The sequence below is a fragment of the Scomber scombrus genome, chromosome 8 (assembly GCF_963691925.1).
Source record: "Scomber scombrus chromosome 8, fScoSco1.1, whole genome shotgun sequence".
NCBI lineage: Eukaryota > Metazoa > Chordata > Actinopteri > Scombriformes > Scombridae > Scomber > Scomber scombrus.
Window position 1 is genome coordinate 12,806,211 of NC_084977.1, and position 12,215 is coordinate 12,818,425.

The 12,215-nt window shown below is 40.9% G+C and overlaps 1 protein-coding gene across 1 annotated transcript; it reads left to right on the forward strand.

Moving 5' to 3' along the window:
• The first annotated feature begins 1,290 nt into the window (after positions 1-1,290).
• Positions 1,291-9,736, forward strand: colgalt2b (collagen beta(1-O)galactosyltransferase 2b). Its single transcript, XM_062424167.1, has 11 exons — positions 1,291-1,319; positions 1,435-1,552; positions 1,928-2,062; positions 2,157-2,361; positions 4,337-4,456; positions 4,891-4,964; positions 5,240-5,346; positions 5,791-5,923; positions 6,299-6,426; positions 6,559-6,765; positions 9,463-9,736. The coding sequence occupies exons 1-11, from the start codon at positions 1,306-1,308 to the stop codon at positions 9,734-9,736; spliced, it is 1,515 nt and encodes a 504-aa protein (XP_062280151.1). The 5' UTR covers positions 1,291-1,305.
• The last annotated feature ends 2,479 nt before the right edge of the window (positions 9,737-12,215 follow it).

Below are 12,215 nucleotides of genomic sequence, written 5' to 3' on the forward strand. Positions count from 1 at the left end.
TGGTTAGGTTATGGTTAGTGTTAGGCAACTAGTGGTGATGGTTAGGGTTATGGTAAGTCTCCAGGAAATCAATGTAAGTCTATGTAATGTCGTCAAAAGTGACTATGGTCTAATAATCTTCATAGTGTAGTGTGTGTGTGTGTGTGTGTGTGTGTGTGTGTGTGTGTGTGCGCGCATGTTTTTGTTTATGTGAGTGTGTGCATGTGTGTACATGCACATTCAAGTCAATGTCTCTGCCTCAAATGCTATTGACCTTTCTTTTTGAATGGCACTTTAAAAAGAGAGAGAGACAGGTGATATGTATTCTCATACTCAGATGTTAGCTGTGTCATGAGTTGTTGTTGTGCTGTTTTAATTTGTCTTGTACATAATTTATACACATACACACACACACGCACACACACACACACACACACACACACACACACACACACACACACACACACACACACACACACACACACACACACACACACACACACACACACACACACACACACAGGAGTAACAGTGTCTTTTCTGAGTCAGCACTGGGAGCTGAAGTGGAAATGAAGAAACAGCTCTATGAAGAAACAGTGATGCAGAGTGTAAACCACAAGACAAACACGCTGCAATACCTCTATGCTAACTTTTACACTGACATCATTTGTTTACAGGTATTAGCTTAACGATATATCTTCATATACAGTCTATTATGTAAACTGGTTCTCTGTCAGGCAATCTTTGCAATATTTTGACAGGTTGTTGCCATAGTGCCTCATAATTCTCATTCAGATTATGTATAATTGTACTTGCAGGCCTAATTTGCTTTGTTGTTTTGATTGTAAATCTTTGTTCAGCACTCTGAGAAATTGTTAATAAAGCAGCAGCAAGTTTCTAAGGGAGTTTAGTGCTTGGTGTACCTGTCTGCATATAGTAGAGCCTCAGAGCAATGCCTGTCTCTCATGTTGCTCTTCAGACTTTGTCTGTGCTCCAATATTGCAGTTAATGAGGCAGCAAGGAAGCTGTGTAACACTGAGTGTCTATTATAACACCAGACAGTAATTAGACTAATCTGGAAGCATGAGCGCATGTCTGAATACCATTTCACAACCTCTTTCATGTTAGCTCAAGTTAAGAAAATGTGCAGCTCTCTGTATTATAATGACATTGCAATAGTCTTTTCTTCATTTTAATGTCATCATATGTTGTCTGTGCTTGTGTTCCAGGGCAGCAACAGATCACAATATGGACAACACCACGGCCATGTTGAGAGAATGGCTGAAGGAAGCACAGGGTCTCTACCATTACGTGGAATGGAGACCCATGGAGGAGCCGAAGTGAGTCACAGTTTAAAATCATTCATTAATATCAAGTCAAAGCAATTCATTTATGAAGTTGTGTTTTCTAATATATTCTTTAAGATCAGTTAAGAGACTTTTACCTCTGTATCAGGTCCTATACAGATGAGTGGGGTCCGAAGCATTGGCCTCCCTCCAGGTTCAACCATGTGATGAAGCTGAGACAGGCAGCACTGAAGGTTGCCAGAGAACGATGGGCTGACTACATACTGGTAAAATTATATTGTATTTTAATATGAATAAGCAACAATTCAGTCAGAGACACTTATGTCAAGGAATTGACCATTTGCAAAGGGATTGTTGGAACTAACAAATGCTTTATAATCTTTTAAATGACACCTATGACCCTTTATACTTTTCCTGCACTAATGCTATGCTTCATTAAGTTTTAGGTCATAGGGATGTTCTGAATTGGATTTGACTGTTTATCTCATGTGTACCTGATGCACACCACAAAAGTACATATCTAATTCAAGTACATGTTATTGGTCTTGATTAGATTTAATTCTTCCATATTTCTTATCTATTTAGTTTTAGAATTGATATTTCATTGTGAGTTGCACACTCAGACCCCTGCCCATCTTTAGTTTGTTGACAGTGATAACCTGTTGACGAATCCCCATGTGCTGAAACTGATGATGGCTGAAAATTTGACCCTGGTGGCTCCCATGTTGGAGTCTCGTTCTCTTTACTCCAACTTCTGGTGTGGCATCACCCCACAGGTACAATTTGGACATAAATTCCTCCAACTGTCCATCCATTCAGCTAGGTTTACAACTTCATCCTGATCTTTTCTCACTCCCTCCTCTCTTTCAGGGTTACTATAAGCGAACCCCCGACTATCAGCCAATCAGAGAGTGGAAGCGGCTTGGCTGCTTCCCTGTTCCCATGGTGCACAGCACCTTCCTATTAGACCTGCGTCGTGAATCCAGCAGGGACCTGACCTTCTATCCCCCTCACCCGGACTACAGCTGGGCATTTGATGACATAATGGTGTTTGCTTTCTCAGCACGTCAAGCAGGTCTGTTTGAAACCCTCAACTCACGACAAACTACCAGATCTGGGGCATGGCTGCAAATGCTGCTCTGAGCTGAGGACTGTCAGTGACTTCATTAATCACATACGAGTCAGCCGAGAGCTGGTTTTTGATCAATCACAGTACAGTCAACATGTGTGTATTACAATAAGGACTTTTCAGAGATAAATGGATCCATGTGTGTGTGTCTTGACTGTGCGTGTGGATGCTTGTAAATGTGCAACAATATCAGTGTTTGTAGATGTGTGTGTTTGACACAAGTAATGATTCACAGTGAAAAAACAGAACCATTAAACTTTCCATTTCATAGACAAGAGTGCGTTCACCTACCATCACAGTAAAAAGTAATCACATGAAAGGTGTCACACAAACAAGAACACATATGCAAACACAAAGGCACATTTCTATCCATCTCCAAAATGTATTCAAATCCAAACAATCCACAAACTTCCATGTAATTAAACAGCAGAGACTTTAGCATTCTTCTTATGAATTTAATTCTTAAAGGACCAGCGTGTAAGATTTATTGGCATGTAGTGATGAAGTTGCAGATTGCAACCATCTGTAATAACTGAACAGATAATGTTCAGTTTGCTGAACGAAAGTGAACTGAAAACCAGGACTTAGATAAAAACTGAATTAATGAAACAACAAAGAACAGGTGGCAAGGGCAGGCTGGGAAGACACATGGAGCAGGGCAGGGCTAGTGAGACTGATGCAGGGCAGGTGTGGAGCACAGGAACACAGAAGGGAAACAGAGCTAACAGAAGTCCAAAGCCCACAGGAAACTCAATATAACCATGCACAAATCATCCCAGGACTATCAAGAACACAACTACAAAAAGTGCACAGCGAGCACAGTGGCTTGCATATTAAGACTGCATGAAGCACCAACAATCGAACTAAAAGACAACTGCAGCTCAGAATTACGAAACTAATGTTTCAGTTCACTTGAGCACTTAGTTCCAATGAGAGTCAATATAGAAAGTAACAGTTTCTCAAATGGTCCTTAAATATAATCTATTATCTGTCCTACTGTCCTATGTGTTTGATGTTTGAACTTCACTGTACAGAATGATTTATGTGCAGAGTTTGACATTAGAAGGCTGTTTCACATCCATCTACTGAAGGTGCAAAGTCTCTCTGCACTCACATTATCCAATATGCAACTTACAAAAGTCCAATGTGGAAACTTTAAACCTCTAGCACACACACACACACACACACACACACACACACACACACACACACACACACACACACACACACACACACACACACACACACACACACACACACACACACACACACTAAGAATAGACTTTTCAGTTCATTTTCAGACATCTCGTATTCGTCATTAAAAATAAGTATTTGCATATTCATAGATTGGGTTTTTTTAATGAGGGAAAAGAAATAGACCCCATTTTAAGAATGTCTAACTCAGTAATTGAACTTTCACATGGAAAAAAAACATATCAGACAGATGTTAACATTCAAATCAGAGCTTTTTTTTTTATATCTTAAACATGTTTGGAGGCGATCTTTTAATGCAAATATCACTTAATGAAATGAATGAAGTGATACTCAATTTAATACATTTTTACATGACAAAAATATCCACAATTGAATATATATGTAGTGAATTCCCTTACTGACACCTTTTATCTGATGAATGCTGTTACACAGATTTTCTGTCTACAAACAGTCAAAAGTCTAAAGTAGTTGTTCATCTTGATAGCATGACTCTCCCCCACTGGCCATCAGTAAATGGCATTTGCAGAGCCCAGTTGTTATTCTCACAATTCAACAAATTGTTTACTATTTATTTCAAGAAAAATATGAGATTTATTGACTGGATCATGAGTAACAAAAACACTTTCAGGAATATCAAGCAGTATATTTGTTGTGGAAGTTTTTGAATTGCTTTTTTTTTTCATGTGTGTCTCCATGTGTGTTCCAGGTGTCCAGATGTATGTGTGTAACAGAGAGCACTACGGTTTCCTTCCTGTCCCTCTCAAGGCTCAGCAAAATGTTGAAGATGAAAGTGAGAGTTTCATACACACCATCACGGAGGCTTTGAGTGAGTGCACACTTACACACACACACACACACACACACACACACACACACACACACACACACACACACACACACACACACACACACAGACACTCTTTCCAGCTGTTGTGACTTTACGATCTGTCACTCCCTGCTTCACCTCTGGTTTGTTTCTTCTCCTCCTTGACCTCCATGAGCGTCCATGATTGCATCCTGTCAGCCCTCTTTAATTTAATCCTCCACCTCCTTACTGTCCCTTCCCTCCCTCTGTTTATCCAACCCCCACCTATTTTGCCTTTGTTTTTCTTTCAGCCTCCTCCACTGCTCTTCTCTCCGCTCAGGTTTTAAATAAACCTGATTAAGCAAACCACCACAATCCAGAGGAAATTCAGTAATTTTTTTAAATCCTGTTTTTGCTGTTTTAACCTTTCACCTTCTTCCTCTGTCTGACTGCAGTTGACCACGACATTGAGCCTTCAAAGCACCTGTACTCTGCACCATCATCGGATGACACAATCAGCTTTGATGAAGTGAGTTATTAGTGAATCTGCCTGGAGAAACAGGAGCTCAAGAAGTTCTTCATCTCTGTATATTTACTGTTAATCAGCAACTCCTACTTCCTGTTTTTGTACTAGTTTCCCTTCTTTTCTTGTATATCCAAGTTCCTCTCCTTGCTATGTCCTTGCCCTAAAGGGAAAACACATACACTGACGGCACAATATGTCCCAGAAAAACATTAAAAATACACTAACAGAATCAAGTAAGTAAAATATTTCCTCTTAACTGATCATGTTTCGATGTTTAGATCCTTCTGATAAACCTGAAGCGTCGGCTGGAAAGAAGAACCAGGATGTTGAAAACAATGGCCTCACTGGGTCTACATGCCAAGCTGATAGAAGCAGTGGACGGCAAGTAGGTCACAAACACACAGCCCAGCGTGCACTCAATGAACTGACCTGAGGCCTGATTTAATCCTGTCTGTGATCAGCTCTTTTGAAGTTTAGTTTATTCAGCAAAACAATGAAAGAGAGATTTTTTTTCTACCTAAAACAGCTGATGGTCTGATCTCTGAGCATCAGTTGTGATAAAACTCTTCTTCTGTTGCTACTTTTTCTGACATCTATATCCAAACATCCTGTCCAAACCGGGGGGATTGTAGGAATATGCTTGACTTACTTTCTCTCCTCAGCTTTACTTTAATCCACTGTTGAGAATGCCCTAATCCCTCCTCCAGTCTTGGTTCGTCTGGCAATATGTATTACTTGTTGCAACTTGCTGGGGTTTGACTTCTCTTTGTTTTCCTGGGAGGGTTTTTTCACTAACAACAGCTCCGCTCAGCTTCTTCATCTCTCACAGGGCTCTGAATTCATCCCAGCTGCTGGGGCTGGGAATAGACATGATGCCAGGCTATAAGGACCCTTACTCTGGTCGAGTCCTGACCAGAGGGGAGATCGGCTGCTTCCTCAGCCATCACTCCGTATGGAAACGGGTGAGCGCAGCAAAGTGTATTGTAATAATGTAGGGAAGAAGAGAAGGGTCATGTACTAAACAGGTTGAAAGTTGAAGATCCTGCACCAGCACAGATCCACTCTGCTTCAACATTATACCCAATCACCTGCAGCTCCTGGGTTGCCTGAAATTAGGAAACAGGAAACAAAAGAAGCAATCATGTTTTGAAAGTGTTTCAAAAAGTCTATCTTTCTGTCTGTCTGACCCTAGTTTGCATTTGTATCATTATTATTTAGATAAGATCAACTAAAATAGTAATCATGCACAATCATCAGGAGGACTATAAAAGAGAGGGACAATGTAGGCAACTAACAAAACCACATGCATTTTTCCTTCATTGTATTCTGATCACCAGGTGTTGGAGCATGGCCTTCAGAAGGTTCTTGTTTTAGAGGACGACGTGAGGTTTGAGCCCAGGTTTAAACGGCGATTCCAGGCCATCATGGATGACATAGACAAAGCCCAGCTGGATTGGGACCTCATGTAAGAACAATGACTCCACATCCCCTTTCCCTGAGTAAAAGAAGTTCTGTTCCTAGACGAGTTTTTACATTGGATGGTGAAGCCCCATTATACACAATAACAGGTTTACTGTTTATCCTCTCTTCTCTTCAGCTACGTGGGGCGTAAACGTATGCAGGTACAGCAGCCGGAGCAATCGGTAGATGGTGTAAACAACCTGGTTAAAGCTGACTACTCCTACTGGACGCTCGGCTACGCGCTGTCACAGCAGGGAGCCAGAAAGTTACTGGCTGCCGAACCCTTAAAAAGGATGATGCCTGTTGATGAGTTCCTGCCTATCATGTTCAACAAACACCCCAAGTTAGTCTTCAGCCTAATGATATATTTTTTTCTTTGAAGAAACTGTGCTAAAAGGATAACAGGCACATGTGATTTCATTTAAGGCGTGTTATGCAGAAAACCACAGCTACAGAAAGAAGTTATACAGCATACTGCTCACAAACACAGACACAAAGGCCCTTTTAGACAGCCTGGTTCATGAGCAGACAGACAAATATTTACTGAGGACCACAAAGAAATGATTGCAGGTGCACAACACTCTTACACAAGAATGCACCAGGTAATCCACATTCAAAATAAACAAAAAGAAGTCAAAGTTAAATTTAAAGTCTGAGAAATTTTTAGTATGCATGGATCCTGTGCATGCCCCAAAGCAGACTTAAAGGCTATAAAGCGGTGCAGAAACATAGAGTGAACTTCAGTAATTATATGTAGACACAAACATTCGTGTTCATGTGGCCGTTGTGACTTTTTAGACTGGGTTTTTTCCCCCGTTTCTGCTCTCATGGATGACCACAACCTTAAGTCTTATTATATTCCCTATATATCTCTTCTTCTATGCATTTTCCCCTCTCTCCTTCCCTCTTTCTCTCTCTTTTTTGCCTCTGTCTTTCTTTGCAGCACACCCTCTTCTTCTTCTTCTTCTCCTCTGCTCCGTCACACACAGGGCATGGATTGTTCTCAGGGTTCAGTAGGCAGTATAGCACACACAATACCCCTTTTCTGTTTTTAAAAAAAATAATAATTTGGGGATTCCTGCCGTGCCCTGCTCTCCTCCTCCACCACAACCACCTTTACCTCCACCCCCTTCCTTCTCAATGTTCTACCTTTTTTCTTCTTTAACCCTGTCTTGCACCTTTCCTGCCTTTGCCCTCTTTCTTCATACACGTCATACTTAAAAAAAAAATATTTTACATCTCCTCAACAAACCCTTTACTTTCTGAACCCTCTCCCTCTCTGTGTCACCCACTCCTCCTCCTCCTCCTCCTCCCCTTCCTTCTCTCTCTTTGAGGAATGTGGGCCAGAAAGGCTCTTCCTGCTGGTTGGAGAAGGGGACAGGATTCCCATTGATTGCCTGAATGTGGGGGTGGGGTGGGGATGGACGCTATGTGAGTTTGTGTGTGTGTGTGTGTGTGTGTGTGTGTGTGTATAAATACATGGAGATGTGAGTCCAGTGTGCAGTGTATAGGTTACTGGGTAAATACACTATGTGTGTATTCAACAGTGAGAGAAGGTGAGTTTGTTCAAAAGGGAGAGAAATATGGACAGAGATGTGGTTCGGTGGCAGGAAAAATATGTAAAATGTGTTATTGTGCATTATATAAATCAACAGCAGGGGATTATGCGCTCTGTTTACACTGTGGATATTATGTCAGAGCTGTATTTGTTTCAGGGAGCATTTTACTGTTTAAGGAGATGCTTAAAATCTATCAATTCTTAAAAGCAGATTTTAAAAAAACTGATGCAAAAGAACAAGATGTTGGCCTTACTGCATGAAGGCACAATATCATGGTTGAGTGTGTGTTTGTGTGTTAGAGAAGGTCAGCTCCATGGAGCACTAATAAAGGTGTAGGGTATCACTGTCCCTGCAGAGCGCTGACAGGCTTTAAACAGGCGATAGAACAGCAGGGAATTGACCTCTACAGTGAACCCTGTCTGCACGAGCGTGACTCCACCAGGCTGACGTGTCACACCCAAATAGCCCTCATTCCTCCCTCTGGCCCTGCTGCAGGACCATGATGACAGGCTGACAGAAGTAGTCTTGTGCAGTTTACAATGTGTAACAATATGATGAGGGTTTACATTACTACATGAATTTCTGATGCTCTTTATTTTCATAGCTTAGTAGCGTATAGTAATTATTTACTAGTGTGATATTTTTATTATGTACTAAGTTATACTTACAATGTACATTTCAGAGGAAAATATTGTACTTTTTACTCCACTACATTTATGTGACAGCTATAGTTACTGGTTATATTAGTTTTTCTTTCTTTCTTTCTCTCTTTTTTCTTTCTTTTTACATTTTTTCTAATAAAACTAATAAAGCATAAACGTTCTCACTGTTTAAAGGAGTTCAACTCTCTTGGTTCTACAGAATCTAATCAGAATCTGCATCTCTATTATAACAAAGTATGGCTACAGTTGAAAAGTTTCCAGTTTCTCCTATTTGACCTCATGTAATTTTGCTGTCAGTGGTGAAATGTAATTCCTGTAAACAGGACATGCTAAGTCAGAAGTCACAGCAAAATGCTACATAGTCATATTTTAAACCGCTGTGATTGCACCATGTGCAGTTAGATCTTCCTTCCTATTTATTTGTGACATTTGTTATAAAGCACATGATCATATTAGTAGATTTCAAGATTTTTAGGCACTGAATTAAAACATAAAGCTACTTTCCAACATTCGGGGCTAGCAGTGGTTGAAGTTGACTCTTGTGATAAGAATTATGTCTCCCTTCATTATTATTAGTTCTGACACAATTAGTCAATCGACAAAATGATTAAAAAACGTTTCATAATATATTAAAAGTTTAAGTAACTTATCAAGAAAAAAATCCTGATTCCGGTTTCTCAAATGTGACTGCTGCTACCTTTTTGGATGTCGCTTTGTTGGATGAAATGATTAATTAAAAACCTGTCAAGAGATTAAATGAGAATTATGACGATGATTAATTCTCTTTTTGTCTTCCCATCTGTCCCCTGTCCTCCTCAGTGTTGAATACATGTCTATCTTTGAGCCACGAGACCTGAAAGCCTTCTCCGTGGAGCCACTGCTCATCTATCCCACCCACTACACCGGGGAGCCTGGCTACATCAGCGACACAGAGACTTCAACCATCTGGGACGACGAGGCTGTGGCCACAGACTGGGACCGGCAGCACGCCCGCAAGACAGCCCAGCAGGGTCGCATTCGCCCTGTGGCACAGAACAGCGTCACTGGAGACTCGCCGCCGCCAGCTGCTCGGGCCTCGCGGGATGAACTCTGATACAGAGACCTGAGACTCAGAGAGAAAGACTCTTGTTTACCGTGCCGTGTGCACACAGTGAATGTCATGTGTACACACACTTGAAAAGACATTTGAAATGCAAGCAAAGATACTGTACATGCACACACACACACACACACACACACACACACACACACACACACACACACACACACACACACACACACACACACACACACACACACACACACTGGTCTCCAAATGGATAAAAGGAGTATTGTGATGTCAATCTAGTCTGCTGCATGAGGGGACACAGAGGAGAGGAGGAAGACGAGGAAGACCAAAATCTGGGACGAGGGCCCGGTGGCCTTTGACAAAAGCTTTATTTATTTCCCATGTGCCTCTTCTGGGCACATGGAGACAGTTATGACCGCCTCCACGTGTTTAAGAAAACTTCAGTAACTTCCATGTGTTGCTTAAGGAAACTTAAGCTTAAGAAAACTTAAGCAAGACAAGACAAAGTTTACATTATTTTCAGGACGCGAAAAAAAACATTGTCACAAATCAATTTCATATTGTCTGAAAAGATTATTGTTATTTAAAAAGAACAGATGTCTCTAATGGACAGCCAAGGAATAAAATAATCATAAAGCTGTCTGAAAACAACTCTGAACTGTGTGTGTGCATATGTGAAGCTGTGTGTGGATTTTTCCTAAGTGGAAGAAGGGCGGCTGACATATTGTACCCAAGAGTCACTGCATCAGATGATGTCACACACACACACACACACACACACACACACACACACACACACACACACACACACACACACACACACACACACACACACACACACACACACACACACACACACACACACACACACACATATCAAGCAGACAACAGGGCAGTAACGGATGTTTTTCATCCAGCTGTTCTGTCATTGCCAATATCTCACTTACACAGCGGGCTGGTCCTGCTAGTTAGCATTAGCATCACTCATACATGACATGTAGCCTGTAGGGTGCAGTTTCATCTATTTCAGACCCCTGCTTTCAGAATCCAAAGGATACATATTTGAATTGAAAGAATGTTATTAATTAATTCTTAATGTCCTCAATATACATTCATGATGTCTTTATGGTTGTGTTAAGATTCATTCAGTTGTGGTGTGGGGCTGATCCAATAAAACAGCTTCTTCATTTCTGTATTTTCACTCACTCTGTAGCCCAGCCTGACGCAGATTCATCTACTTACTGTAATGTTGACTAAAAGGTTTTATTTGATTGCTTTTATTGGATTATTAGCATTACAGAGGCACAGAGAATGTTTGGAGATGGACGCTAATGAGATTCCAGGCCAGATTCAATCCCAGGACAACTAAATAACTAAAAATGCACTGCGCTGTATTTCTCTGTGGGACTGGAATGGTGCTTTCATTAAGTCATGTATATTATTGTTTAATCGGTTGAATAGCAAGCATAAACTTGCTGCAACTGTTCCCATGACCTTCTTGTAGGGGATCCTACAACCGAGGAAAGACTTAAATCAGCTTTTTCTCCCTAAACCCTCCTGTGATGTTACACCAAACGGTAACAAAACATGAAGGGAGCTGCAAACTCCTAATAAATGTGAGGTTTGAGGGGTGATCATGTAGGAGACGCACAGTGGGCGTGTTGGCTCCCACTGTTCACTGGCTGAGTGAAATTCTGCTCACGGTTTTATGGTTCCTGTCTGCTGAGGGATCTGACAGAGCGAAGGATGGCGAGAGAGGAGGAAAACAGATGATTGTGGAGGGGGAGGTGGGGTAAAGGGAAGTAGTGGAGGTTAGAGATTATGTGGTGAGGTAATGGACGAAAGACAGAAAGAGACACATGAGGAAAGCTGAAGAATTCAGAGGATCACAGAAAAATCTTGTTAGATATGAACAATCTGGTGTTCTGATTCCTCTGCTATCAGGTTTTCTTCTTATTTGATTAAATAAAAATGTATATTGCAAAGAACGCTTCAAGCAACACTGGCCATATCCTACTTAGTTTTACTGTTATGTAGAGAATGTAGTATCTTTATAAGATGCTCCATTTGCAGGTTTGTTTTCTCAGGTAATGTCTTTTTGAGGCTCCCATGCCAGGAGAGAGATTATGCTGCCATCCGCTGGTTATATGTGAAACTTTCACAAATTGTGCGAGGGCTGCACACTGTTATCTTAGCTCTTTATTTTTCTTTATTTTGCTATTTTTTGGCATCTATCTACTTCTGTATTGTTGGTCTTACAAACTTTGTTTCAATGTCAAAATGTACGTCTTCTATTACTTTTCTTTACTGTACAATTTTTGTAAAGTATTAAAATGTATAATGGCAGTCTATGGGAGGAATTGTCAAACTGAGTTGGAACCTTTGTCACTTTGAGACTCAATTGCTCGGACGTCCCTGATCCTGGAGCCCATATTCAAACTTTAAAACCTTTTTTTTTTATTTTTGTTTTTTTACATACGTCTCACTCCCACAGTTTTAACTC

Bases quoted from the DNA above. Each gene is read 5' to 3' on its own strand.
- colgalt2b (XM_062424167.1), top strand. The intron at 1,553-1,927 runs GTAAAATTATAT...GCCCATCTTTAG, and splicing joins GATGGGCTGACTACATACTG to TTTGTTGACAGTGATAACCT. The intron at 2,063-2,156 runs GTACAATTTGGA...CCTCTCTTTCAG, and splicing joins GGTGTGGCATCACCCCACAG to GGTTACTATAAGCGAACCCC.